The following is a 27,159-nucleotide window of genomic DNA, read 5'->3' on the forward strand; positions in this document are numbered from 1 at the left end:
TCTCATTTACAAAGATCCAGCACGAGTTCGCGACTCGAGATGAAGCGGGCAAAAACTGTTTGGCGACGCGTCTCGAAAATCAGAACTCTCCGCCGCTCCGCTCTCTAAGGGGACTCGATGCGCAGAATCAAGCAGATACATATATTACTGAGTTGTATAGTTGAACGAGTCGCCCCTATCGGAAGCGTCCAAACCGAAGAGCGTCTAGATCTCCCTGGTACGACTCGGCAGGTTTCCTCCCCTCTGATTTACTCCGATCGCGTTCTCGTTCTCGACCGCGACGTTCTGGGTGAGATTCTCGACCTCGGAGCTCCTCCTGTGGACGAAGAGAGAGAAGCAGGAAAGATCAGTCAGCGAAGAAAAGATTCGGTACGTGAAAGAGGAAGGGTAAGAGGAGAGAGGGGAACAAAGGGCGACGAACCTTTTCGACGCTGTCCCAAGGTCGAAGACAGAGACACTGACAGATAAAGAAGGAAAGAGAAAGAGTCAGCTTTGACGGAATCAAAGGTGTAGATAGGTTTGGGTAGAGCTCACGTAGTCCTTCCTGTAGCACGGAAGAAAGACGAAGCGAGAGGATCAGCTCAACGCAAGAAAGAACGGACGTTCTTGATTCAACAAACGAAGAAGACTCACATGTAGGGATTCACCGTCTCCAGCGATCCAACCTTCTCGCTATAATCCGGCAAGGCCAGTCGATCTTGGAAGCACCCACAGCTGGAGAAACAAAGACGGACGAAGACGAGTCAGTCAAACGAAAAGAGAGGACGCGACGAAACTCGAGACGAGACGGAACGAACCTTCCCAACGAGACAGGTTTACTGAACACCGTAGCGACCCAGACCTTCTGACTCAAGGTAGAATCAGGATCGTCGTCGACCGTAGACGTGTAAACGATGTCGATAACGAGCTCGCACGAGAATCGAGCGCCAGTCTCCGTTGCTGAATGAGTCGAAGGTCGAATCCGGCGGTCACTTGGCTGAGAAGGGAGGATGGAGAGAGAACCGGGATCAGATCAGGTCACTGAAGACTTCCCAGTGCCATTTCCGAGAAGAGAAAGGACTCACCAATCTCGCAACCTTCTGGAAATTCCACTCCTTCCCCTCCCACGTCTTCCCTTCCAACATCGCCTCTCCTCGATGCTTCTTCACGAAATCCTCATTGTAAGGTCCGGATGGCCCTCGATCCACGACGAACTGTTTTGGGGGTCGGATGGTAGCCGTCTTCTCTGGGTTTCGATACGAGGTGAGGACGGCTCGCTGAGCGAGGTAGATCTTTAATCCGTAGACGGTGAGGGTCGGAGGTGGGCAGTGAAGGGTGAGGGAAATGTCGAGAGCAGAGGCGACGATGAAAGCTATGGAAGAGAATCGGTGATCAGTCTCGGAAGGACGAAAGGGGAGAGGACGAGAAGAGGAACGAACCCGACGCGTTGAGGTCGAAGGAGAAAGGGCCGAGAGCGTCTGTGACTCCCTGAGAGTGAACGTTGAGACCCAGACCTGAGGAACGAAAGAAGAGCAAATCGTCAGCTACGATTTCCTTCGAACCTCAAGCAAAGAAAACTCACTCTCTGTCTCTCCGAGGATGGGAGCGGGAACGACCCAAACAAGCTCCTCCGCCCTCAGATCTCTCGAGAAAAAGCCCTTCCCCGATCCAATGACTTTGGCGAGGATGACATGTTGAATCTTGGCGTAGGAGGTATCGTCGTGAGGGGAGCAGGTGGAGGGGACTGTGAAACGGAACTCAAAACTGTTGAGGAGAAAGTTGACGTGTTTTGTGAGCGAAGCGAATCGAGAGAGAAGCAGATTTTGTTGTTGAACTCACGTCGAGATCCCTTTAGAAAGTTCCATCCCTTCTGCACCTAGCATAAGCTCAGCCTCGACGACCTCGTCCTCCTCTTCGAGACCGTGATCCTGAGGAAAGGCGAGGACCTGTCTTCGAACGAGACGGACACGGATGCCTTGAATCTTCTTTGCCGAGGTTGAGACAACTTGAAGGTAACCGTTGATTCTTCCAGAGCCCTGTTAGAGAGACAGATATAGATTTCTCGTAAGTCAGCTTCGAAGTTCTAGAGTCGAGAAGAGGGAGGAAAGGCGAGCTCGGTGATTTGGTGAGCTCGAGAGAAAGGAAGGAGAACTGACCTGACTCCCATCGTTATTCTCGCCAAAGAGAGCTCCCGCTGCTGGAGCTATGATGATGTCACACTCTGTAAGTCCTATCCGAAGAGAATCCTTCTTCAGATCGAGGTCCTAGAATAAAGAAACAGGAAAACGAAGCGGATCGAGGGGTCAGCTTCAACCGCTTCTCGCTCCTTCCAGTCCATTACCCATTCGGTCCTGTATCCCTCGTCCCCCAGTCTCTACACTGCTTCTCGACTGTAAAGATCGAGTCTATATATTCCCATCACTCACCTTATCCAAGGCGACATGAACTGGATGCCTTGGAGGAAGAGAATGAACGGGAGAGAAGGAGGGAATCTGAGCTATCGCATCGATCGAGCTCGAAGCTTGTCTACTGGGTCCTGGGCGACGAGAAGAAGAGGAAGCTCGAGAGGAAGGTCCAGAGGAAGGTCGAGAGAGAGAAGGGGAATACAGAGGAGGTTCCATCCAGAGAGTGAGAGGGGGAGAGCGAGAGTGAGGGTTGGGGGGAGGAAGGAGCGTGAAGTGAAATTGTGAGCTCGCGCGAGGGCCTCCTCCACAAGGTGGCCCCAGAGGCGAACGTTTGAGAGAGAGGAAGATCTTCTTCGAGTCGGCCGATCCTCGTTGGGAAGGTTTCTTCAGGGCCAAGGGAGGAGGAAAAGGGAGCGAAGTTTCCAGATGAATCGGAGCGATCTGAGGCGAGAAGGGCTCTCGACGCGTCGACCCTTCGAGTCTTTGGTTTCTGTGAGTTCTTCGACGGGAGGACTTCGCGTCTTTCCCTATAATCGAGATATGCAGTATCATACATCTACCCCCGTCGAAGAATCTAGATCGACCTCAGCAACCCTCCGATTGATCGAACCGAGCAGGGTCTTCCTCAGCAAGACAGCTGCCTCCTCTCCTCCTCCCTCCTCATCGAGATGAGCTCGAGGATCCGAAGAAGACGTCGGCGGTGATGATAAGGACCTCCATGCCGTTGAGTCTGCGATCTCACGTCCGAGCGATGGGTGCTTCGTCGAGAGCTTCGAGAGAGATAAAAGGTAGTCACGAGCGAGAGGATCGTTCTGCGAAGAAGACAAGGGGAAGTCAGCAAACACAATCAAGAGGAGTCAACGTTCGACTCGAAAACGCACTCCAAGCTGAAGAAAGAAGACTCCGAGTTGGCCGTTGGGAGCGTTGAGGTGGTCGAGTCGTTTTGTCGTCGAGACGAGCACGCTCTGAGAACAAAGAGAACGTAGAAGGATGGAGGTCAGGGTTCAGATTCGTGAGCAGTAGTGACTTCTTGTACGTGCCTCCAAGTCATTCGATGAAGTCCTGCGTACAGAAGAAAGAAGGGAAAAGGGGGGTCAGCAAGGTCGAAACGCGTCGCAAAGATCATTCGAACTCACCCGTCCGTCAAGACGATCTGTGAAGCATGCCAGGCGAGAGAGTTGATGGTCAGAACCTCTTCAGCTATTTTTCAAAGCTCCGACGGGGCTGTTTGGACGACTCACAATACTCAACGGTTTGATTCTCTCTCCCCTCCTCGACGCGTCCTCCCTCACACCCAACCTCTCCTCAAACCCAGCATCCCTCCTATTCCCACGCTCCCCTTCCATCTCCCTCGTCTCATCTCTCTCCACCTCCCTCTGCAACCTTCCCAGATGATCCCGTAACACCTCTCCCAATTTCCTTCCCAACCCAACACCGCTCCCGCTCTGTTCCTTGTTCCACTTCAATGTCGCAGCCTCCAACAGCTCCCTGACCTCACCCTCCGTCCCACAAGTTGCTCCTCGCCCCTTCAGCCTGGCAAAAATTATCTCTGGTGGCGAAGAGAGGAGGGAAACGACAGGAACCAGTTTCGAGATCGCCTCCAAGGCGGCGGAGGAGTCGAGGCGGACGGAGCGAGAGTCGTCGACGAGGAGGAGAGTTTGATAGGATGAGAAGGTGAGGATTTCGAGAGGATCGTTTTCGGCGAAGACTGGTTCGGGTGAAGAGGAGGAGGATGGTGTTGGACGCGGGAGAGAGAGGTAGGTGGATTGGAAAGTTGGACGACTCATTGATGGTGAGGGAGAAGGAGGCGGGAGTTGAGGTCTAGGTACTGATGAGGAAGGGGCGACTTCTAAAACCTCCTGAGTCGATGGAGGTGGTGGTGGTGCTACTAGAAGACTCTCCCTCATTGCTCGTGCGAGATCGTCGTCGCTCGAACCTCGAGGAGGAGCAAGAGGAGGAGCAGCGTCCTCGGCTCGAGGCGTCCAAGCTGGAGGTGGGGCGAGACCTTCGGAGGCTGAAACATCTCGAGTGACGGGTTGGGTTGTCGCTGGTAGTCGAGAGGTAGATGCTGCTGAGGAGGGAGCCGAGCGGAAGACGACGGAGGGAGGGAGTTTGAGCTCGTGTCTTATCTCGATACACCTGTACAAAGGAAGAAGAACGGAAGATCAGATCCGCGATAAAAAGGTGAGATACATTAGCTGTAATCGAAAGAACCTACACTGCTTCCAGTCCTGGCATCACTCGTTCCCCCCTCGAAGAGGCAGTCTTCCTCAGCTCGTGTTCGAGGAGAGACATCTTGACTCCAAGCTGCTCGAGAGACCTGTTGGCAAGTTTGGAATTGCAATACCGTAAGATGATGGACTTGATCTTGAAAGGGGCGAGCTGAATGGCTGAGATACCGGCGAGAGAAAGGCGGTGAAGAGTGAGGAGAGGGAAGGAAGAGAGGAAAGGTGAGCTCGACGTTCCTTCTTTCCCTCGATCGCCCTAGTAGCGCCCTGAGAGCTCAAGAAAACGAAGAAAGGGACTCACCTGATTCCGAAAGAGCGTCTACTACCGAAGCTTGGTTCTGAAAGAGTCGAAGATCTTGAGAAGCGCTCATGCTCTGAAGGAGGAGATGGAAGTTTGAAGCGACAGAACTTGAAGGTGAGCTCGAACCGGTTTGAAGAGTCGAAGCTGCGAGAGCCCAGCAACGTCTATCATCGAAAAGCTGAAATTTGCTGAACACTTCTTCTTTTGTAGGGAGCAGAGACACGCACCGTCTTCGGAGGATCGCCAGGATTCTCAGGGCAGGGCCGTCAAGGACCCTAGGATTCTCGAGCTCAACGGCTCCTCCCTCACCTCAATCTCTCTCCTCTTCCTTCGCCCTTCACCTGGCTTCGCCCACCGTGTCCTTCGACGAGAAGGATCCTCTATCTGGTCTAAACGAGTCGACATCGGAATCAGAGCTTCTTCCTCCTCGCTTGACCCTCAAGAAGGTCGTCTTCCTCGTCTCTGGCCTGGTTCGTCCTCCTCGGCTCCTCCTCCTCCTCCTTGACCTTCTTCATCGTGGACCAACGAATCCACTTCTCGTCTCTGTTTTCTTCGTTCCTCTCGTCAGATCCCCCTCCCTACTTCACCCATCTCTCCTGTCCCTTACTGCGCAGCAGAGATAGCAACGGCCTCAATCTGGACGCATGGCGCTGTTTGGACCCAGCTCGCTTTCGCTTCCTTCTTGCCACCCTCCACCACTTCTCTCCTTCTACCACCTTCTCTCATCGAATCTCTCGACCGGAATATGATTCTCGAAACACCCATCCTGTCAAGGAAGAAGGAGGAGCAGGCAGCAGCAGAGTCGTCGTCGTCGGGGGTTGAGGACGAGGTGAAGCTTGAACCTCCTCTTTCCTTCCTTCCTCCCTGAAGAGCTGATACCCTGTCCTTCGTGTCTTTCTCTTCAGGTACACCGCGTCCTCTCTCCTGCTCCTCCAAAGTACTCAAGGAAGCCGAAACCCAAGAGCGTCTACTCCTACGACATGAGGGTCTCGCATAGTCCCACCCAAGCTCAGAAGCTCGCCAACCCAGATCAACCCACCAAGGCTTCGATCTTCGCCAGCGGGGTGGTGATCACTCAACAAGATGGGAGAGTGTCGAAGGACGAGCATAAGACGGGGTGGGTGATGCAGGTCGGGGAGAATCAGTTTGGTCAGACGTTCTCGGTGAGGAAGATGTGATTGAGGGAGAGGGGCGAGTGGTATTTTTTGGGTGGGAAGAGGATAACGATGAACTCGATTTATATCCAGAAGGGCTTCGAGAAGGGAGCGGGGAGTAAGAAAGGTTGGAAGCGGACGACAAAGGGAAGCTTGACGCGTCGTCGCGTCAGGTTCGTTCTCGTCTTCCCTCGACCTGACTTCACTCATGTCTAGCTTGGGAATCTAGGCAAGATAGACGCTAAAGCCATCTTATTAATCGTCAATGCCACACGTCTAGAGTTGTACAGCTAAACAAAACACACTCGCCCACGCGAAAGAACCAAATCGAGGCGCCGAAGAAGAGAACCTTCCTTCGAGCTAAGGAGATATGTATTCTAAAGCAGGTAGACGAACTCGTCGTTTTTGAAGTCGGACATGCTGCGATGGTCAAGGAGAGAAGATCAGCACGAGCTGAGATCGAAAATGAGAGAAACGAGCGACTCACTCTTTGAAGGAGTTTCCTCCCAAAGCGACTCCACCCTTTCCAACCTCCTCGTCCTCGTCAACTTGGGCAGTACCGTACTTGGTGTCCATGCTGCAAGAAGTAAAATCAATGCGAGAGTCAGCAAAGCGTCGCGTACGAGATTTTCCAGCGGCGCTCGACGTCGTTGGCACGAGCGTCAAACTCGCCAGGAAAGGACCGAGGAGAAAAGACTCACGATCGATCGTGGATCTTAGCAGGCTTTCCGTTCCTGACTCGCTCGGCTTCCTTCCTCTTGTTAAGCATGAAGAGGAGAGCTGCGAGGATCGCAGCGATTCCGACGACCGAGATAAAGAGACCCAAGACGGCTCGAATACCAGCCTTGTAGAGAGGCGCTTGATCGGTGGAGAAGAGCAAGGGACCGACGATGTTCTGTGGGAAGATAGGGAGGAAGAAGAAAGAAGGAGACGAGTCAGTCTCGATCAAATTGATCAGAGAGGGACAGAGCGAAAAGGCAGTGAACTTACTCCTACAGACGATCCAACCTGATACATAGCAATGGTTGTACTCTTTTTGCTTTGTCCCGAGACGTTTGCTGAAAGCCATCCAATGACGAGAGGGTTTCCAGCGAAAAGGAAGGCGATGAGGCTGAGGAAGACGCGAATTCCGACGCGGTCAGCTCTCGCCTCGAATGGACTCATTACGAGCCACCAGTTCTAGTAACAAGTAGCCAAAAACACTCACTAGTATCCAAGAAGAAGAGGTCCGTTGTTGTTCTCTCGAGGAAGAGCGTAGAGCATCTGTAGAACCAAAGGAAGAAGAGTCAGTTCGTTTCTTGAGCCGTCCGATCAGACGAGTCTTGAACTGGCTCTCCCGCAGAAAATAACCCCTCAGAAGCTGAACTCGAGTTGAGATCGTACCGATAGTCGGGGCTAACTCTGGGGTGGCAATCTCCGAGAGGAAGAGGAAGTGGGAAGGGGGGGAGAGAAGAAAACTCACAGCGGATCCGGCGACGCAAGGAACGACGATGGCAGCGATGATTGCGCTCTTGATTCGGAATCGGACAGCGAGGTAGGATGCGAGTACGATCACGAGGACCTGCAATGCCCCAAATGCTTCATTCCCCATTCGTTGCGTCGTAGAAAAAAAAAAGTCAAAACTCGAGCTGGAGACGAAAGGGGACGGCAGATGAGCCAGAGAAGCCAGGAACGTACGGATGTTGAGCAGAATTGTGATTCTAGACGTGAATCCGATACCACTGATGATGAGAGGTCCGAACTAGAAGATGTCAAGGGAGGGGTCGGGCGAGCCGGGTCAGCGCGTGGGTTCCTCTTCCCGTTTTGGCTGCAGATTCTTGTTCGAAGAGGGAGTAAGTACATACGGTGTTGGATACGGAAGCACAGGTGTTGACGCAGAAGGTTAAGGCGACGAACTGAAGAGGAGGTGCGGAAAGAAGGACTGGATATCAGCTCTCGTCGAGGCGCGTCTTCCTCAGTCTCGGCTTCGAACTCACCAGCCAGGTAACAGGCGACCACATCGCCTCTCCGACTTGACTCCAGTTGACTTTTTGGCTGGAAGAGCCCTGGTTGTTATCTCGAAGTCGCTCGACGGCCCACAGCCTCTCCTCGGGAGTGAGGAAGCGAGCTTCGGCGGGGTTGTTGTCTGTTGGAGAGGAAGAGAGAGGAGAAAGTCAGCTCAAACTTGAAGGGGGCAGGGAAGGAGACGGAGAATGAAGAGAAACGAACCGAGCTTCCAGTAGATCCAAGGTGCGGTAATCACAGTGATCAACCCGACGATCAAGAAGAGGACTTGGTATCGATGGAGGGAGGCGGAGGGAGAGAGGAAGGAGCAGCCGTAGGCGAGCAAAGAACCAAGCATCGACGCGAGTCCGTTCGTTCCGTCTGATCGAAGACAGAGTCAGCTTTGAATTTCGAAGATGGGCAAGGTAGACTTACACCAGAAACAAATTCTCCAAGATTGCTCGGATCTTCTGTACCATGTGGTAGTGATGATCTGAGACAGAAGCGAAGAACGAGAACGCGTCAGAGAGGGAGGCAAAACGAGACGCAAGGATGCGTTCTCCCCCTGCGTCCAACTCACAGCAAAAAGGGGCAAGCAAGATGCTTCGAAGAGACCTGTTACAAGATGCTCAGAATCAGTATGAGTCGTAGGGGAGAGAAAGAGGAGCAGAGAGAGAGCGAGACTGACCGAGGAGAAATCGTGAGGCGAGAAGTCCAGCGAAGTTTGTGGAAGCAGCAAGACCGACAGTAGAGACTCCCCAGCAGAAGACGATGATCTGATCGGCGGAAAAGAGGAGAACACGGTCAGGACGATGTCGATGACGAAAGGCGAGGAAGGGGAGACGAGAGGACGCGACGCGATGATGAAGTACGAACGGGCATGAGAATCCTGTGGGGGACCTTGACGATGAGCCAAGCTGAGAAGGGCTGCCAACTGATCGGCCGGAGAGGAGCGAAAGTCAGCCCGATCTTAGAAATCAAGAATTGAGATTCGAACGGCAAAGGAAGGGCGAGGTGAGAGAAAGAAAAAAGGACGAACGCGAGCTGAGCCCAGTATCCGGAACTAGAGACGAGGGAGTACTGGTGTCCAGTGAGGTTCTAGGAGAAGGAAAGGGCCAGGGGGAAGAGATGAGGGGAGAAAAAGAAGGGGAAGAGAGGGAGGGAGGGGTCGAGAGAGAGAAGTAGGGAGTCGGTCAGCCTTTCCTTGTCGTTCTCGCTCGCTTTCCATACATCAAATGGGTAAATCACTCACCGCATCGGTTCGCATTCCGAAGATGGCTCCGTAACCCTGAGACGAAGAGAAACGCAGAGCGAGGGTTCAGTACAAGAAAGAGACACGCGGCGACGGTGCTCCCTCTTCCCGCTCTCCCTCCTCTTAGACTCCATAGACTCACCAGTACAGATTTATCGAGAATTTGGAGGAAGTATACCCAAACGAGCACAGGCAGAATGACTCTGTCTATCTTTCGGCTGTAGGGCAGAAACCCAAGGGAGACGAACAGAAGTCAGATTGGATCGCGAAGAAACCTTCCCGGAGAGGATGGACTCACCAAACGAGTCGACTCTGCTCATCAGTCATGAAAACTCGCTCCTCAGCAAGAACATCGAAGATTTGAGCGTTCCTAATGAGAAGAGCGAGGAGGAGAGGGCCAAGAGGGAGTCAGTCTGGAGCAGGAAGGTTCAAAGAGGAAAGTGGGCGTTTTCCCTTCTGAGGCTTTTCGCCTTATCTTCAATCTTCAATGACGACTCACTTAAGTTTGTCGGCATCAGGGTGCTCGATGTGGGCGCTCTCGACCTTGGACTCGACCTTAGGCATTAGAGGAGTGTTGTTGTGTTGTGTTGAAGCGAGGGAGGGAGTTTGGTTGAAGGTGGGCTGAATGAGGAACGGGTGAGGGGGATGGTGGGGGTTTGTGGGAAGAAGGAGAAAGAAACGAGGGGCAAGAAGTGGGCCCAAAGACGAAAAAATCGGGGGACGCGGTTCTGAACGGGGGGAGAGAACTGGGTATTAGAGAACTGGGTAGACCTGGGCGATAGATAGGACGCCGAGGCCCGATGGGCTGAATTGGATGAGTTTCGGTCTCCCTTTGCGACGCTATATATCGCTTTTGCAGCAGCGACTTCGGAAACAGGGCCGGATAATAGAGAAGTGCTCGATTCCAGCCTCGTTTGGAGGAGAACGCAGCGAAGCGACATGATCCGAGACGCGTCAAATTCCCTCTCTCGTTCAGAGCCCTCGGTTCTCTTCCTCCCTCTCGTTTCCCCAACCGCCCAAGCAGCAACACGAAGCCTTCTCGATGCCCAGCAGATATTCACCCGTCCCAGGTGCCGTATCAAAAGAAATCGAGTGCCCGCGATCTGGAGAAGGAACGGATCTTCGCACCGACGAACCGTTTTCTGCTTTGGTCGACTTTTTTTTCGCGTCGTGTCGTTTCGTTTCGCCTCGGGTAGGGAAGGGAGCGAAGGAAGCACCGTATCTGTAGGTCTGAAGGTCCCCTCGTGACACTCTGATAGGAAAACGAGGATCGAAAGCCGAGCATCTCTTCGCTCGAGAATCCGACGCGTCGTTCGTTGGTCCCATTCTTCTCTTTTCTTCCCTTCTCTTCCTCCCTCCGACCCTCCTGACCCTTCTTTCTTCGTTCTCTCGGTTCCCCACGATAGCCTTATCCACGACGAGCTCTTCCTTCCAAGACCGGACGTCTTGGGAGGTTGAGGGGAGACCAGAACCGCGAGCTGGGAGGAGTTCTGACCTCGGCCGCTTGAAAGAAAGGCGAGGAGGCAGCGAAGAACGGTTCTTCTTGAGCACGCTCTTCTCCCTTTTGGACAAAAGCTAGGTATCGAGATGGGTGGAAGGGGGTTTACTGACTCAGGAAAGAGGACTTCGGATCTTCCAGAACGAGCAGCTCGAGTGGAAGACGCGTCGAGTTTCGAACGCCCTCCCGCTCTTCCCTCTCCGTTCCTGCTCTCTCCTTCTCGTTCCTTTCCTCCCCGAACTTCAAACGAAAAATGAATCAATCGAGTCCAAAAAAACGACGAGAAGCTCTAAAACTACAGAACTGTACTGTTACAAACGAAGGAATCGAAACCATGAAACCCAAACGAGAAGAAAGAACGAAACGAGAACTGAAAGACACGAAAAACTCAACCAACTCAACCCACCCTCTCCCACTCCTCGTATCAACTAGCTAACTCTTCTCTGCCCTCCCTGCCCATCATCCCTCCACTGCTGCTGCTGCCCTCCTCCCGGCGGTCCCCAACTCCCTCCTGGAGGCGGAGGTCCCCTCTCCCTCTCTCCTTCTCGCCCGTAAGGTCCCTCAGGATATCCTCCTCCTCCTCCTCGATGATATTCCTGCTGCAACGGACTCGCTCCTCCGTACGGCCCTTGAGGCTCTCCTCCTCGTTCCGATTCGTACCGAGCGTAGTGCTGCTGCTGTGGCTGGTAGTTCGAAGGAGGCTGAGGATACTCGTGCTCCCCTGAAGGCTGCTGCTGAGGTCGATGGTAGTGACCTGACGGAGGAGGAGGCCAGTTCCCGTCGGGTGAAGCCGCGTACGAAGGGCGGGAAGGGAGAGGGAGGTTGTGTTGCTGTTGGTAGTCTCCGTAAGGGTGTTGCTGCGAAGACGGAGGAGGATGGGAAGCTGGACCAGCGTAGTTGGGGTAGGGAGTTCCTCGCTGATGTTCGGAGGGAGGAGGGTGAGGGTAGTGGTGAGGAGGAGGTGGGGGAGGAGGGTAGTTCCCTGAGCGAGGGTCGTGCTCGTACGAAGGTCGTCTCTGTTCGAGAGCGGCTCGAGGATCGTCAGGGTAGCCGAGAGGTGAGGGTGCTGCTCCCCATCTCGGTGGTCCTCCTCCTCCTCGGTAGGGATCTCCGTTCGAAGCAGGAGGAGGAGCAGGACCTCGATCCTCTCCTTCTCCTCGAGGTTGATTCGACGAAGCCGACGCCGCCGCCTCCTCCCTCTCCCTCTGGAACGGTCCTGGAGCCTCATCTCTCGACCCTCTCCTTCCCTCCTGGAAGTTCCTCTCCCTCTCCCGATCGTAGTCGCTTCCGGCTCCCATCTGCCAAAGAGGAGGACGAGACGTCGCCGACGCGGAGGGAGGAGGAGCTTTGTCGGGCGAGTTGAGGAGATCGTGGATGTTCATCGCACTTCGAGGACGACCGAGATCCATGGGAGGGAGAGGAGAGATGGGTCGAGAGGATTGAGGGTGAGACTGAGGAGGAGGCTGGTAGCCGAGAAGGGAGTGCGAGAGGGATTCGAAGAGAGCGGCTTGAGGTTGATCGTAGTGGGACGCTGGATCGGCGGACTGTGAAAGAAAGGGAACAAACGAGGAAGGGGAAAGGAATGTTAGCACTCGAGAAAACTTCGAGATCGAGGAAGAAACGAAAAGGGAAAGACGAGTCGAAAACTCACCGAAATCCCATCCTCCTCCAACCCGTTCAACAACGCAACCAAATCCCCCGTCGCCGCCTCTGCAATCTCCTCCAACCCAAGTGCCTCCGCATTCGTCTGAAAGTAGTTCTTCACCTGAATCGCCGTCTTCCCTCCCCCCATGCTCTGACTGACCAACGCCCACTCCTTCCCAAACTGACTCAGGCCATTCATGAACGCCGCCTTCTCCGCTGCCGACCAGTACGAGCTGAAGAGGGATTTCTTCCTCTTGCTGTGGTTGCTCTCCTTCGTGGCAGGGTGGTCGTCGTCGGGATGCTGGTGGTTCGGGTCGATGAGATCTGGGAAGGGAAGGTCGTGGGAGGTGGAGGTGGAGGAAGGATCGTTAGGAGGAGGGACGAGGGAAGGTTTCTTGCGACGAGGTTTGGAAGCTGGTTTGGGTTTGGGGGCTGGAGTGGACATGTCGCCTGAAGGGTGCTGGGAGGATGGGTCGAGAGGGTGGTTGTTATTGTTGGAAGAAGACGAAGCAGTTGACGCGTCGACGAGTTGAAGAGCTCCTCCTCCGTTCCCGTGTCCTCGACTTGGAGTTCCATTCGACTGACGACCATGATGACCGTTGGTTCCCTCCGTCGAAAGATCAAACACTCTCGGTTTCTTCGCCTGAGCTCCAAACTCCTCCGACGTCGTCGACTGCTCTCCTCCTCCTCCTCCTCCAACGACTCTCGCCCTCTTCTTCTTCGTCCCCGGTACCGGCCCAGCTTCCAGTCCTCCTCCTCCAGCAGGCGTAGCGGGAGCCGACGTGAGATCCTCGTCGTCGTTGACTTTGGGCGTCGCCGATCCAGAACCGTTGACCTCGTCGTTGGGTGTCCGTTTCGGTCGTTTCCCTTGTCCGTTGAGGTTGGAGAGGAGACGAGACGCCTTCCCTGCGCGACGACCTCCCTTTCGACGACCTGCTCCTCCTCGTTGAGCGACGATGGTTCGGTAGTCGATCGTCTTTTTGGTTCGGTAGTAGTAGAGGACGCATTGAGGGGTGGATTTGTGAGGGAGGAGTTCCGAGATCTTGCCTGAGAACGAACGCGACCAACGAAAAATGATCGAGAGTCAGTTGAGAGCTTTTCGAGGAAAGTGAGAAAAAGAGATGGCCGTGTGGACTCACCAAACTGCTTTGGGTACCCAGCAAACCTCTTCTCAAAGATCTCAATCTCCTCCTTCGTCCACTCGTCCGCCACGACCTGGCCCTCCAACTCCCCAAACCCAGCCTCCCTGTAGAACTCCACCGGATCCTCCACCTTCCCGTTCTCGTCATCGTACCCATCCTCCTTCCTCTCCATATCCCCCAGAATCATGTCCGGGACCACCGCCGTCGTCCTCGCCGCTCGGAGGTTCGGATCCCTCGAGTCAGCGTCCTCGAGGGAAGCGAGGATGGACTGGAACTCTGCTTCCGACCGAACGGCATCGGCGAAGTAACCTCCGTTGAGGTTGTTGGGATCGTGGATGTTGGCTCTGGAACGGGAGGCTCGGGAGGATCGAGAGGATTCCTCGAGGAAGGAAGGGACGGGGTTGTTGGAGGTGTAGGACGCGCCTGGGGTGTTCATGACGGAGTAGGAGCTGTGGTTGCCGTTGGTGGTGCTGAAAACTTCGTTGGAAGCTCCTCCTCCTCCTCCTCCGTTGGGGGTTGACGCTCCCGAGGGAGTGAAGAGATGACCCGATCCGTTGGCTCCGTACTGGTGGTTCTTCGCGTTGGCTTTGGCAGCGTTCCTCTTCTCGGTGAGACGGTCGAGACGTTGGCAGGTCGCTGACCACTCGGCGTTGATGGATCGGTACTCCTTCCTGAGACGGTCGGCCTTCTCGGAGTTTTGGTGGAGGGAGGTTTGGATCCTGGCTTCGACGGTTTGACGGAAGCGAGAGGGAAGAGGCGAGAGGGAGAGGAAGGGTTCGGGTTCGAGTTCGAGTTCCTCCTGAGGGCCGAGAGGAGGAGTCGAGTGGTTGGGCATGGAAACGGGAGTGAGAGGTAGTCGAGAGGAAGGAGGGTCGCAGAGAAGGGAGTTGAAGTGGATGAGGGAGGTGATGGTTTCCTCCTCGAGGCGGGCTGTCGAAGGGTTGAACGAGACGCGACTTTGGACCTGCGAAACGACGACGTCTGCGATTTCCTCCTCCGTGAGCGGAAGTGCTGGAACGGTTTCCTCCTCTTCTTCCTCTGGTGGAAGCTCCGGCTCGATTTCCATCGAGATGTCGGCAATCGATTCGATCTCCTCCTCTACAACTTTCGAGCTGCTCTCGTCGACCTCCATCGCTACCTCGGGCTCCTCGACGGGCACCTTCACCACCTCGACTGTGGGAGTGAGAGGAGAGGACATCACGACATCCCTATCCTTCGAACTGGGCGGACTGGGCTCCGGGATGACTGGCGAAGGAGGAGTGACCTTCGTTTCCGAGGTTGGGATCGAAGCTGGGCCTGCTGGTGCGAGGACGGGTGAGGGAGTAGGAAAGACGATGGTTGGGATGTTGAGAGTGGGAGTGGGTGCTGGGTCTGATGACGAAGATGCGAGAGAGGACTTCTCGGAGGACGAAGGAGGGGGTGGTGAGGGAAGAGGAGGTTGGGAGTAGAGTTCGGCTTTCGACGAGGGTTGGGATGGTGTTGGAGGTGATGGCTCTGCGATAGGAAGGGAAGTGGGAGGTGGTATCGATGGCGTAGGTAGTGATAAGGAGGTTGGAGGGTTGGAGGGTGGTAGTGGTGGTGAAGGGAGACGAGAGGAAGAGGCCTCGACTTCGATTCTCGTCGGTATCGAGGGTTCTGGTTTGGGAGGTGAAGATGGAGTCGCTTCCGAAGGTATCGATTCCGGTTGAGGTTTCGGAGGAAGAGTTGTCGCTGGTGTAAGGAGAGGATGAGATGGGGATATCGTTGTGGAAGGAGGAGGAAGAGCGACTGCTGCTGGAGGAGACGATGGCCGAGGCGACGAAGAAACGACGGCTGTTGAGTCGCTCTTCGTCTCCTGTATCAGAGACGGTGGTGTTTTTGGCCTCGGAGTGTTCTCCTCCTCCTCCCTCGAGAGTCCCTGCTCGGCTTCCTCCATCTGCTCGACCTTCACCGCTCTCGAAGAAGGATCCACCGTCGTCGACGACTCCTTCTCCTCTCCATCCTCTGACTGGACCTCTCCTTCCTCCAGCTCCTCCCCTTCCTCCGGCTCCTCGTCCCTTTTCTGACCCTCGTAGATCCCGACACTCGAAGAAACTGGTGCTGCTCCTACTCCACTCGTACTACTGCTAGCTCCTCCAACTTCAACTCCCTGCCGTTCCGACCCAACAACGTTCCCGCTGCTCCCGCTCTCGCCTGCTGATCCACTCGAGGGTTGACCTGGTCTGGCTGGTGGGTCGTACTCGAGGGAAGGATACCGATCTGACGGCGGCGGAGGGTTGTACGACGTTCTCCACAGGGAAGGATCAACCATGGACGAAGGAGGTGGTGGGCGAGAGTAGTTCGAAGGACCTGCTCCTCCTGCTCCTGCTCGAGAGTAAGGCTGAGTGTTCCCTGACGCGTTTCGAGGTCGATTGGAGTGGTTGACGTAGTGTTGCGGGATGGAGGAGGAGGAGGAGCGATCTGAATCACCGTTGTTGCGACGTTGCCATCCCGGATTGGGATTCGAGGAGGAGGAAGGAGAGTTGAGGTTGGAGGAGGATTCGGAGAGGTGCGGTGGTGGTTGACGGTTCGGTGGACGACTAAGACCAAGACGATAAGGATGAGCTTAGACTGTGGTTCTGCCCCATAGCAAGGAGCAGGAAGATCTGAAGAGGGAAAGAGAAAGAAGGGAGGAAAGAGAAACTCACTCTGAATAGTCTCCTCCTCGGGCATCCCTTTCGTAGACTGCTCTCCCTCCAGGACCACCTCTGCCACCGTCTCTCGAGTCCCTAGGATCTCTAGTATCCCTCCCTCTATCTCCTCCGCCACCACCACCTCCTCCTCTTCGTCTCGGGTTGTTCCATCCATCGTCGTTGGGTCCTCCTCGGCCACCTTTGGGTCCTTCTCTCGCTCCTCCTCCTCCTGCTGCTCCTGGAGCGACCCAAGTATCCCTGTCTCGTTCGTAGAAAGGTTTCGTTCCTCCTGAAGGATCCCTGTCCCTGTCTCCTCTCCTGTCGAATCGACGAGCTAAGGGAGGTTTGTTGTCGAACGTTGGACGAGAAGGGAGAGCTGAAGTGGAAGAGTCGTTGGATTCCCAGTTCCTCCGAGGTGGAGGATAGTTGGTTGCTGCGGAGGAGGAGTGGTTGGATGCTGTAGGGGAAGGGGATCTTCTCGAGGAGGAGGAGGGACGATAGGAGGAGGAGGAGGAGGTCGAACGGTCGTAGGTGGAAGGTCCAGGTTCGTCGTTCGAGTAAGGCCGACGACGAGATTCAGAGGAGGAAGGTGGAGGGGAAGCGGCCATGGGAGAGAGAGGAGCTGGATGCGATTCATACAGAGAAAGAGACAAAGAAGGGTGAGCTCAACGAGAAGAAGGGGCTCACGTCGAACCGGAAGAGGAAAGGGAGCCAACTCACTCACTCGTTTCGTTTGTTCAGATTCTGTAGAAGATTCGATTCCATGAACTCTCCTTCTTCTCCTGGGATCGACTCGGATAGGGGAACGGAACGGGAGAGAAAGGGAAAAAAACTGGGTTGTTGGCGGTTGGAATCCAAAACGAGAAAGGAAAGCGAAACCGTTCTTCACTTTTCGTGCCTTGCCCTCCTCCTCTCCTCCCAACACCCATCCTCCCCTCTGCACCCTTTACCCACCCACCTACCCACTCCACCTTTTTCTCTCTCTCTCTTTTACCATGGATGTTGATATGTCTCTCGACGATGTGAGTAAAGAAGGAGCGCTCTCTTCTCTTCGCCACTCTCCGCTGACGCTCCTTCCTCCTTCTCCCTCCTCCCTCCTCCTCCTCCCTTGTTCTCTATAGATGATCGCTACCAAGCCTCGAGGAGGAGGACGACGACGAGGAGGAGGAGGACCTTCCCGAGGAGCTCCCGCTGCCGCTGCTGCTACGACTCTCGTTCCCGTCAAGGGCACCACCGTCCGAGCTCGATACGCTCAACCGATCCCCATCGCCCAGGCTGCTCAACAGACCAACCAGCGACAGGCTCAGGCGGCTGCCAACATCCAGGCAGGAGTTCAGGAACAGGAGGCTTTCAAGATTATCATCTCCAACCTTCCTCTCGACGTCGACGATAACGCTGTCAAGGTCCGTTCCTCTCTTCCCTTCCCTCGCCACCACGTCCACGAACGCGTTCTGATCCGTCTCTCTTTCTCTTCTTCCTCTTGTCCTTTCTCCCATCCATCCACCTTCACTTTTTTGCTGCTACACAGGACCTCTTCCACTCTACCGTCGGACCTACCAAGGATTGCTCGCTCACCTACGACAGGAACGGGAAGCACAAGGGAGTCGCCACCGTCGTCTTCCAGAGGAGAGGAGACGCTCAGAAGGCCTTCAAGACTTGTGAGTTCCTTCATCTTGTCTTCTGGCTCGATATCGCCCTCTCTACAATCCACGACAGTTCTGGACCTGCTGCAGCTGCGTTCATATCGGTCCTTTACACGTTGGAATTGACGCAGAAGCTGACTCCTTCCCTCTCCTCCTTCCCTTCCCTTCCCTTCCTCTCCCTCACCCTCCCTTCTCTTCCCCTCAAAAGACAACAACCGACTCATCGATGGACGTTAGTAGACTCAACTTTTTATCTTTCCCCCCACACACACACACATCCCACAGATCCGTACAGGATCCATCTCTAGCTCGCTTCTAGACGAAGCAGGGGCACTCGCTTTTCTTCGACTCGTTCAAGAACGACTCTCCTCGCTGGCTCTCCCTCGGTGGTCGACCTCGCTTCGCCACCGAGCAGGCAGAGCCGTAGGATGCAGTTGAGGAGGCAGATAGGCTCCTAGGGCAGGGTCGGATTGGATCAGTGAAGCCTCGTTGGCTTCGGAAGGAAGGAGGAGACGGACCTCGAGGTCGGCGAGGAGGAGGCAGGACGACGACGGAGGCTCCCTTCGGAGACGGAGGACATCGAACAGACGCTCAACAGCAGTCTCGGGACAAGGGATCAGGGATCAACAAATCGTGGGAGCGATATCCTTTCGTCCTCGCCTTCGTCGGTTCGTCCGTCGTCGTTCGGTCGGTCGGCTCGTCAGTCTCCTCGCTCGACTTCGGTCCTTGCTTGAGCGAGCAGCCGTCAAACACCAGTCCTTTTCCAGGAGGTCTCGCTCCTCCCAAGCAGTCTCCTCGGTCACCGACATCGACATCGACGATAGGACTCGACGTCGAGGACTCGCCAACCTCTCGGCTACGACACCGACTTTCAGCAGGCTTTTGAGGGTGGCTCCCTCTTCGGTTCGATCTCAACGAGACGGACGACGACGACCTCTCCCTCTTCCCTTCCGATGGAGGAGGAACGCGCCTCGACGTGCCCTCCCTTCCCTTCCCTTCCAACAATGCACCGCGACCCTCCTCCATTCTCGACTCGACTCGAAACACACACCTCTCAACCCGCTCTCAAATCACGACGACTCAACACCGACTGATACGAAACCTCTCCCTCCCTCCCTCCCAATCTTCCTCCCTCCCTCTTCTTCCCTCCATCGCTCCCTCCATCGCAAATCCTCCCTTCAATCGGTCGCCAATCCCAACCTCCTCCTCTCCCTCCGTCGCCATCCCCATCCCTCCTTCCTCCCTCTCCTCCATCGGCCACCCATCCTCCCATCGCCATCCTCTCTCAATCCCATCGGTCCCATCTACTTCCAACCCAATCCAGGAACCCCCATGAAGGTCGAGATCGTCTACTCAGGCCTCCTCGTCGCTCCTCTCGCCTCCCGAGTCGCTCCCATGGCCGCTCCCGTCGTCGCCCCTGCGCCCGTCTACCAGTCCGTTGCTGTCCCCATGTCTGGAGCTCCGTGAGTGTTCTCTCCCTCCTCTTCTGTTTTCGAGACGCGTGAGGTCGAACTCGAAACGACACTGACTCCTCTTCGTTTCGTCTTCGTCCTTCCTTTGTTTATGCAGTCGAGGAGAGCCCCGAGTCGGTCGAGGAGGACGAAGTGGAGGACGAGGAGGACGAGGAGTCGATACTGGACGAAGGCCAACGAAGAGTCAGGCTGATTTGGATGCGGAGATGGACGTGAGTGCCTCTTGCCTTCAATTCTTCTCCTCTTCCTTTCTTCTCGTACTGATCCATCTTCTTCTTTCTTTGGTCCTCCTCGATGAAAACAGTCCTTCCTCGCTGAGAAGACCGCTTAAAACCCGTCGTCGTCGTCGTCGTCTGCTGGTTTGAAGGGAAGGGAGGAGAGGAGAGGGAGGAGGGAAGGGAAGGGCCGATTCCGGGTTGACTTCGTAGTGTTTTGGTTATTTTTTTTCTGTTTCTTTCTCTCTCTATCATCACGTCACCTTTTTTTTGAGAGTACGTACGACGAGAAAGATATCGCTCTGCGAGAGAAATAAACCGAGAAAGACAACCTATCCGAGAGAAAGAGAGAAAGGCAGGAAGAAGGAGTTCGGTCGGTCACCTTTCAACGAACATGTCCTCCTCCTCCTCCTTCTTCTTCCACCCTACCAGCGCTGCGTCCGCATCCTTAGCAGGAAACCTACGAGGCTATGAAACTCAAGCTTCCGTCTTAGAAGCCTTTTCGGGTCGTGAGTCCCTTCCGTTCTCTTCAAAAGGAGGAGAAGGACCAAACAAGAACTGGCTCGAGCTCACCACGACCTCCCTTCCTTCCCTTCCCTTCCCTGCCTGCCTCCCTCCCTCCCCTTTACCTTCAAACCTTGATAGGCACATCCTGGACCCCTTCTCAAATCAAAGCCATCCTCCTCTGCTACTGCGAAATCAAACTCGCCTCCTCAGGAGGAGCAGGACGCGTTCATCTCTCTGAGAAACTCGCGCTCATCGAGGATCAACTCAAGAGGAACGTGGTTTGGAAGGGCGAACCTTTGCTGCCTGGATTGGAAGCTGTGTGAGTGAGACGCCTCTCTGTGCTTTCGTTGGTGAGTTTCTGGGAGGCTGACGGCTGACGGCTGTTCGATTTCAGCATGCAGGTTCATCGAAGTTCGATGGGAGCTTGGGTTGAGGCCCTCGCCTGTTTTTAGATCTCATCCTCCACAGCACCCTCAGGTTTTGGCTTCGTCGTATAGAGCACCATCAGTCGTTCGAGAAGCTTCCTACTCTGAAGGAGTAGGAGGAGGAGGAGGTGGGCTCGCTCCTCCGGCTTGGACACCTCGAGCGGACGACGTCGCTTCAACCTCGAATCCTCCTCCTTCAAACGACGAAGCCGACCTCGCCAGAGCTATGAGGGAGAGTTTGGTTGTCTCTTCAGCTTCGTCTACAGCGCCTCTGGAGGGAGCGAACGGCGAAACACCAGCTCTCCCTTCCTCGTCGAATCCTCCTCCCCGCCCAACCTTCCAATCAACCTACCTCTCCCTTCCCCTCCCAACCCTTTCTTCGCCCAAACCAACCTTCAACGACCCCCTCAACATCCTCGCCTCTTCATCCTATCAAATCCTCTTCCTCGTCGACGATTCTCCCTCCCTCGACTGGACCGCCGCTCAAGACGCGGTCGAACGGCTCGTTCCTCTCGTTTCACTCCTTCAGCGGGACTCAGGCTCGCCGTCATCGTCGGATCTTGTGTTTGTGAGGTCGGAGGAGCTGGGGTCGAAGTGCGGGACGCGGGGAGAGGTGAGGGAGTTGATGGAGGCTGCGAAGATGAAATGGGAGGAGGAGGGCAGAGGGAGAACCGGTGCTGGGTTGGGGAAGCGGTTGGAGAGGGTGGTGATAGAGTTTATGGAAGTGTTGGAGGAGGAGGTGGAAGTGAGGAAGCGGGAGAGAAGGGGGAGAGATGGCGGTGGGGGTGGGAGGGCAGAGGTTGAGGTCGACGCGTCGAGGGAGAGGGTTCGACCGATGGTTGTTGTGGGTTCATAGCACTCACTCTCTACCTGATTTCACTTTACGCATACCTCATACTGACTCTTCAACTTTGCGCTCGCTCTTGTGGCTTAAGATTGTCGTGACGGACGGGTGAGTTGTTCAGCGATTCACGACGCGTCGGACTTAGGCTGACTTGTTCTGTTCTCCTTCTCTTCACTCGATCTAGGTCTTCACCTGACGATCTAGAGGTACGCTCACCGGTCGAATTATCCTATATCTCTACCGGAGACTGACCTTCTATACTCCCTTTTTCGTCCTCGTCCTCCAGAGCATTCTCGTCGCAGCGGCGAAACGACTTGAACGCCTAAACTCCCCTCAAGGTCACCTCGGAGTCTTCTTTCTTCAGCTTGGAGTTAGTCTCGACTTGAACTCTTACTACTCTCGATTGTGTTTGCTGACTTCTCCTCGTTTTCTTCTCAGAACGATCTTCTCGCCCGTTACTACTTTCGCTCACTCTCGAAGCTGTCGACGAAGCATCCTTCTCTCGGACGTGAGATCACAGACACAACGGCATGGAAATCCTTACCCTCAAGTTCAACATGGTCTGGAGATCCTCGAGCTGGTCTCGTTGATGAGGGACGGGGAGAGGGGGAGGCCGTTTTGCTGAGGAAGATCCTTCTCGGTTCGATCAATCGAAGGGTTGCTGAAGAAGATCTAGATTCATCGTTGACTGTAGATGCGCGATGATAGTATGTGTCTCCTAGAAACGGTGTTGTCGAAAAGCTTTCCCTCCTAAAAAGGAAGCGGAAGCAGAGCAAGGCGAGACGATTGGAGTGAACCACGACGCGACGAAACCTTTCTCAGTCCCCTCTCTTTCTCAGTCGTTCTCTCCAGTTCAAGTGTGCCAGTAGTTTACTATATGTGTGCGGCAATAGTCGTGAACTTCGTCGTCATCCTCAGAGTCTCCCTCGCTTGTAACTGTAATGAAGGCAAAACAAACAAGAGTCAACAATCAGGGAACCCCGGGCGCGTCTGTTTTTTCTCTCGAGCGAGATGACGATAAGCGGAACGGATGGATAGACTCACCCTTCTCCGCTGTACTCCGGGCTGACCTGGGTACGGAGAAGATCGATTCAAGTCGGCAGGAGGGTCAGGATCGAGTGGAGGAGACAGAAACGGATTGAGGGACGAGGAAGACGAAGAGACAGAAGAGATTCGACTTACCGCTGGTGTGATCTGATCCTCCCATGTTTTCGGCTTCGCGTTCCTGTCCCAGATGACTGATCAGATGAGAACCGAAAGTGCGGGAGAAGGGAGAGGGATGATGAGGCAAAGGCAAAAAAAAGGTCAGCTACGTCCGTCCCGCTTTCTTGCCTCCTTTCACGAGCGGACTGACCATCAGGTCCACGAGCCAGTCGAGTAAGATACCAGCTACCTCCACAAATCGCACATCCAGAGATAGCCCAAATTCTGTAGCGAGGGAAAGAAAAGAGGGAGGAAGAGGAGACGTCGTCGTCAACGTCGAAGTCAAACCTCGTCGTCCCACCGAAGTGGAAGAGAGAGCTCACGGAATCGCCTCGATAGCAAAGCATTTCTTCATGAAGTATTTGGCGAAGCTCCTTCCCCCAGAGGCGGAACCCGAAGGGTAAGAGAAACGAGTGAGAGAAGGGCGCATAGCTCGAACGGAGGTGGGAAGCATGATGATGGTTTGTGTGAAGAAGACGAAGGGCCAAGGGTCAGGTCCGAAAAGAGGTGGAAATGAACTATAAAAAAGCGTCGCTCGGGTCACGTAGTATCTGCATTTGTTCCGAGAATAGAACTCTGCTCAGGAGGAACATTGTGAGGGAGAAAGAGAGGCCGGGATCGAGACGACGCGTCGGTCGACTCGTTCAAAGTCTAGAGCAAGAGAGTTCAAGAGGACCTCTGACGTTCACAGCTCTGGAGCGAAGGTCGATAAGGGAGCTCTACTGCATCTGAGGTCGCCGAATCAGGAGGCGGACTCAAAAACATCTACAAAACAAAAGATCGCTCCAGAGGAGACGAGCGAGCGAGGGGAGACTCGAGTTGACCTTCGACCGCTTCGACTCTCCTTCCCATCCCCCCTTCCCGTCTGCCACAGATGTCGAATCTCATCATCCCAAAGATGTATCGCACGATCATCGATTCGGTGGTCAACTCGGTCAGGCTGGACTTTGACGAGATGGCAGTGGAAGAGGAGATTCTAGCTCTTCTTCAACAGGTGAGCTCAACTTACTTCCCTCCCTCCCTTCCTCCGTCCTTTCCTCGTTTCCCTCTCGTCCCTTCGCCACATCCACTGCTCTCTTCTCATCAACAAGGAGATTACCTGTAATCCTCTCTTATGATCTTGATCTAGAAATGGGAAACCAAGCTCGTCGAATCGAAGGTAGCAGACTTCGAAGCTCCTCAACCTCCTTCCCTCTCAGCAGCGACGCCTTCATCCGCTTCCCTCCACCGACAGATTCCTCCCCCTTCTCTGCCTTCTGGACCTCAGCATCAACAGGAAACCAAGCCATCCATCCCCTCGAATGCTTATCTGAACGGCGAAGCTCAGCAGCTGTCGTCCTCGAGGCTTGCTGACGAAGGTGGAAGGGGAAGAGTCCAGGAGGAATGGGACGGAGGGCTGAAAGTAGGAGGTGCTGCTCGAGGCGAGATCGTGTTCGAGGGACTTACTTTGAGGCTTAGAGGAGGAGCTGGTGCTGAAGATGATGATTCGAAGGTGAACATCTTCTCCTTCTGGTTCAACCGCATTCGACCCATGCTACGCTTCGCCTCTCCCTTTTGGCCCTGCTCTTCAGCTGACAGTCTCCCCCCCTTTCCGCCTCTTCCGTCTACCAGTCCCCAGTTGCTCCCGCTCTAACCCTTCCAGCAACTTCCTCTCCTGCTTTCCCCAACGAGAACGAGCTCAACTCAGATCTGGACGAGGAAGAGTCGTCGGACGAGGACGAGGAGGATGTTCCTCTCTCAAAGAGAAACATGATCCTCTGCACCTTCGAGAAGGTGAGTCACCGGAAACTCCCCTCATCTTTCTTCCTTGAGCCTTGGTTCGCTGGCTGGGAGATCTCTCCTTTTTGTCCCTTTGAAAGAGACGCGTCGTCGTGCCCTTTTCGTCTCACTGACTCTCCCCTCCCTTCTCTTTCGCTCCTCAACTCTCTCCAGGTCTCCCACCAAAAGCGAAAATGGAAAGCAAGTCTTCGAGCCGGAGTCGCTCACATCGATGGGAAGGATTATGTCTTTGACAGGTGCAATCTCGAGGTCGTTCTCGTTTGATGATCCTCGGTTCGCTTTGCTTCTCTCGCAACCTTCATCTTCACGCTTCGCTGCTTTTATACCCTTCTACGCTCGCTTCGGTTCCCATTCCGTCTAGCCTAGAGCTACATACTGCCGACGTCTGGCCTTCGACAAATCTTCTTTCTTTCTTGCCCGTCTCTCACGACCCTCTTCATCACGACTTTCCCTCCCTCGCTCGCTGATACGCTTTACCTACTTGATCCACCATTCCAATTTATGGCACTCTTTAGCTGGAATCACGTCATTCTTCTTCGCGGTATCTTCCCAGTCGAGGAGGAAAAGAACGACGACGCGATTCTTGAGTCGCGTCGTTGAAGACCTCGGAAGCGTCTGAAAACGAAACGCTGCAAGGCGTAACGACAAGCAGATGACACGGTAATGCCGATAGACCTGTAGCTACACCTAATTGTACGAAACAGAACGGAACCCCAACCAACCACTTCCCTCCTCACCTTCCTCTCCCTCTCTCCTCTGTTCTCTCCTCCCCAATCCCAACCTCAGCTACCTCGTCTTCCTATGCTCCGGCGCATGCGTAACCTCATGATCCACATGCACGAATGCCCTATCAATCCCCGGCATCAACTCCAAAGCGTCCTGCAACGCCTGCGAGATATCGTGCGCTGTCGAGAGGAGAGTTTTCCCGTCCATGACGACGTCGAGCTCGCAGATGAAGTCGCTTCCGTTCGAGTAGATTTTGCACGAGTCGATGGCGGTGATGAGAGGAGAGAAGGTCATGGCCTGAGGAGCGGGGATGGGGAAGAAGAGGGGGGTGAGGGTCAGGACGCGACGAGTGAGAGAGAAAAGGAGAAAAGGTGAGACGAACCTTGTAAACGACGACGTTGTTGAAGGCTGGATCGGCTGCTCGACCTGCGAGGAGGAGGAGTTGCTCGTGGCAGGTTCGAGTCCAGGAGGTGATGATGACCTGAGAGCGAAGCGAGAAGAAGGACGTCGCGTCAGGGACGAAGGAAGCTCGAGAAAGGAGAGCTGGAAGGACGAACAGTAGCGATGATGATCTAATCCAAATCAAGCTCTAGTCATTCACAAGCTTCAGGAAATAGAAAGAGAGGAGAACAACATCGACTCACAGCTCCAGCCGGATCCAACCACCACTTCAGCTTGCTCCCTCCCGCACTAGTCAAGATTCCGAACCCGTTGATGAGCAGATCGTTCCTGTGATCCTCCCAGAGGACTTGGACTTGAGTGCTCTGATCCTTGATCCCCCAGCAGAATAGGAAGAGGGCGAACTTGGTCACTGCGAGCGGGGACGAACGAGGTTCGAAAGGAGGGTTGGGTTCAGCGCGTAGCTAAGACCGGGAAGAGGGAAAAAGAGAGGGAGGATAGCTCACAGAAAGCAATCCCCACTGCGACGAGGGAAGGCCAGTTGAGTTTGGTGGTTTCTTCCTCGCCGTTGTGGGTGACGATGGTTCGGATGGATTCGACGATGAGGATCATGTTGACGGCTGAGAAAAGGAAGAGGAGAGTTCAGCGAGTGTGAGATCGCGTAAGGAAAGATTGAACCATACTGACCTCCCATGAGGAAGGCGTAGACGACCTGGTAGAAACGAAGGAAGGAGGAGGAGTCAGTCGGACTAAACCGCGTCGTTCTCGCCTCTCCTCTCTCTTCGACTTCGACAACAGAGGAACAAGGCAACTCACGTTTCCGATAGTCTCGAATCTCGCTCCACCCTGGGGCCACTTGAGAGGGTCGGCGGTGAGACCTGAGGACGAAGAGGATCATAAGGGCAGAAAGATTGAGAACGAGTGAGTCGACGCTCTTTGGACGACGACGAGAGCATCGAGAGGACGGCTCACCCTTCTTGTGTGCGACGTTCAGGATCCAGTTGGCAAACGGATCAAAGATCGAATCTGCAGCGGTCTACTCATCCCAAAAAGAGAGCGAACGAGGTGGCGAGCGAGTCAAGCCCAGCTCCCTCTCTCCCTCCTCCCCTCTCCCTCTCTCCCTCTGCTCTTATTTATTCACGACTCACCGCAAACAAACTGAGCGACAGCGAGCTAGCAGCCGCGTATATCTGCAGCACTGCCAGAACGCAGTTGGCTATGAACGAGAGCTGAACGGCGAGCTTGACCTTCTTCGACGAAGCTGCTTCGAGCTCTGCTGCTTCTGAAGAGTGCTGTAGACGAGCGAAACATGAGAGAGTTTCAGCTTTTGGTGTCTCTGCGAGAAGGGAATGATGGGATGATACGAACCACGTCCATAGGTTTCAACAAGTTGTCGATATGCTGTTCAAACCCAACGCAAAACCGAAACCCATCAGCTCTATGTAGCTTCGACCCTCCCTCTCTCCCTCTCCGTCCCACTCACCTCATTCTGCGTCTCATAAAACCCGACGACCTCCTTCTTCTTGCTATCCCTCTTAAAAAACCCTCCCCCTCCCGCCGTTTTCCTCTTCCTCAACGCCTCGAGCCCTTCGTCGTGCATCACTCGAGACCTCAGCAGGAGAGGATCCGATTCGGACCGATTGGCCATCCCTCCTTCCGTGCGAGAGGGAGTGCTGTGCAAGGAGGAGAGCGTGGAGGAGATGGGAGGA

At 54.7% G+C, this 27,159-nt stretch overlaps 9 protein-coding genes across 9 annotated transcripts; 3 read left to right on the top strand and 6 right to left on the bottom strand.

Annotated features, from left to right (window-relative positions):
* Positions 1-118: 118 nt before the first annotated feature.
* Positions 119-2,640, bottom strand: BDY24DRAFT_398429 (uncharacterized protein). Its single transcript, XM_076641688.1, has 11 exons — positions 2,406-2,640; positions 2,136-2,243; positions 1,819-2,015; positions 1,562-1,743; positions 1,419-1,493; positions 1,065-1,351; positions 798-976; positions 634-714; positions 535-544; positions 422-457; positions 119-316 (listed from the first exon to the last, which is right to left on the bottom strand). Exons 1-11 carry the CDS (start codon positions 2,598-2,600, stop codon positions 176-178), a joined length of 1,491 nt encoding a protein of 496 aa, XP_076493937.1. The 5' UTR covers positions 2,601-2,640; the 3' UTR covers positions 119-175.
* Positions 2,641-4,998, bottom strand: BDY24DRAFT_398432 (uncharacterized protein). The gene is made up of 7 exons (XM_076641689.1): positions 4,914-4,998; positions 4,603-4,774; positions 3,626-4,523; positions 3,521-3,537; positions 3,425-3,446; positions 3,266-3,349; positions 2,641-3,196 (listed from the first exon to the last, which is right to left on the bottom strand). The coding sequence occupies exons 1-7, from the start codon at positions 4,981-4,983 to the stop codon at positions 2,933-2,935; spliced, it is 1,527 nt and encodes a 508-aa protein (XP_076493938.1). The 5' UTR covers positions 4,984-4,998; the 3' UTR covers positions 2,641-2,932.
* A 1,305-nt stretch (positions 4,999-6,303) lies between these two features.
* BDY24DRAFT_365302 (major facilitator superfamily domain-containing protein) lies at positions 6,304-10,038 on the bottom strand. Its single transcript, XM_076637927.1, has 19 exons — positions 9,802-10,038; positions 9,601-9,672; positions 9,445-9,520; positions 9,303-9,338; positions 9,090-9,148; positions 8,927-8,984; positions 8,739-8,826; positions 8,631-8,665; positions 8,486-8,543; positions 8,276-8,431; positions 8,044-8,192; positions 7,912-7,962; positions 7,745-7,808; positions 7,530-7,645; positions 7,275-7,330; positions 7,058-7,178; positions 6,769-6,962; positions 6,555-6,644; positions 6,304-6,487 (listed from the first exon to the last, which is right to left on the bottom strand). The coding sequence occupies exons 1-19, from the start codon at positions 9,864-9,866 to the stop codon at positions 6,445-6,447; spliced, it is 1,587 nt and encodes a 528-aa protein (XP_076493939.1). The 5' UTR covers positions 9,867-10,038; the 3' UTR covers positions 6,304-6,444.
* Positions 10,039-11,040: 1,002 nt separating this feature from the next.
* Positions 11,041-17,087, bottom strand: BDY24DRAFT_167718 (uncharacterized protein). Its single transcript, XM_076636221.1, has 5 exons — positions 16,962-17,087; positions 16,253-16,859; positions 13,584-16,144; positions 12,452-13,491; positions 11,041-12,344 (listed from the first exon to the last, which is right to left on the bottom strand). The coding sequence occupies exons 2-5, from the start codon at positions 16,843-16,845 to the stop codon at positions 11,229-11,231; spliced, it is 5,310 nt and encodes a 1,769-aa protein (XP_076493940.1). The 5' UTR covers positions 16,846-16,859; positions 16,962-17,087; the 3' UTR covers positions 11,041-11,228.
* A 77-nt stretch (positions 17,088-17,164) lies between these two features.
* On the top strand, positions 17,165-19,841 carry BDY24DRAFT_398447 (uncharacterized protein). Its single transcript, XM_076641690.1, has 7 exons — positions 17,165-17,259; positions 17,359-17,640; positions 17,766-17,895; positions 18,089-18,112; positions 19,205-19,343; positions 19,450-19,564; positions 19,657-19,841. The coding sequence occupies exons 1-7, from the start codon at positions 17,233-17,235 to the stop codon at positions 19,681-19,683; spliced, it is 744 nt and encodes a 247-aa protein (XP_076493941.1). The 5' UTR covers positions 17,165-17,232; the 3' UTR covers positions 19,684-19,841.
* Positions 19,842-19,961: 120 nt separating this feature from the next.
* Positions 19,962-22,048, top strand: BDY24DRAFT_436200 (uncharacterized protein; the record flags this gene model as incomplete). The annotated part of the gene is made up of 7 exons (XM_076644212.1): positions 19,962-20,076; positions 20,213-20,393; positions 20,476-21,067; positions 21,435-21,451; positions 21,528-21,549; positions 21,630-21,713; positions 21,782-22,048. The coding sequence occupies 7 exons, from the start codon at positions 19,962-19,964 to the stop codon at positions 22,046-22,048; spliced, it is 1,278 nt and encodes a 425-aa protein (XP_076493942.1).
* Positions 22,049-22,257: 209 nt separating this feature from the next.
* BDY24DRAFT_443713 (uncharacterized protein) lies at positions 22,258-23,086 on the bottom strand (the record flags this gene model as incomplete). Its single annotated transcript, XM_076644793.1, has 5 exons — positions 22,870-23,086; positions 22,698-22,771; positions 22,526-22,581; positions 22,388-22,413; positions 22,258-22,279 (listed from the first exon to the last, which is right to left on the bottom strand). Exons 1-5 carry the CDS (start codon positions 22,998-23,000, stop codon positions 22,258-22,260), a joined length of 309 nt encoding a protein of 102 aa, XP_076493943.1. The 5' UTR covers positions 23,001-23,086.
* Positions 23,087-23,339: 253 nt separating this feature from the next.
* On the top strand, positions 23,340-24,791 carry BDY24DRAFT_443714 (transcription factor IIA, alpha/beta subunit-domain-containing protein). The gene is made up of 4 exons (XM_076644794.1): positions 23,340-23,540; positions 23,676-24,038; positions 24,158-24,319; positions 24,479-24,791. Exons 1-4 carry the CDS (start codon positions 23,421-23,423, stop codon positions 24,587-24,589), a joined length of 756 nt encoding a protein of 251 aa, XP_076493944.1. The 5' UTR covers positions 23,340-23,420; the 3' UTR covers positions 24,590-24,791.
* Positions 24,792-25,111: 320 nt separating this feature from the next.
* Positions 25,112-27,098, bottom strand: BDY24DRAFT_343675 (uncharacterized protein; the record flags this gene model as incomplete). Its single annotated transcript, XM_076637528.1, has 11 exons — positions 25,112-25,348; positions 25,434-25,532; positions 25,609-25,623; positions 25,696-25,862; positions 25,957-26,070; positions 26,138-26,162; positions 26,267-26,328; positions 26,423-26,486; positions 26,599-26,742; positions 26,819-26,851; positions 26,934-27,098. The coding sequence occupies 11 exons, from the start codon at positions 27,096-27,098 to the stop codon at positions 25,112-25,114; spliced, it is 1,125 nt and encodes a 374-aa protein (XP_076493945.1).
* Positions 27,099-27,159: the final 61 nt, after the last annotated feature.

The sequence above is a fragment of the Mrakia frigida genome (genome assembly GCF_051309035.1).
Source record: "Mrakia frigida strain ATCC 22029 unplaced genomic scaffold BDY24scaffold_30, whole genome shotgun sequence".
NCBI classification, from domain to species: Eukaryota; Fungi; Basidiomycota; class Tremellomycetes; order Cystofilobasidiales; family Mrakiaceae; genus Mrakia; species Mrakia frigida.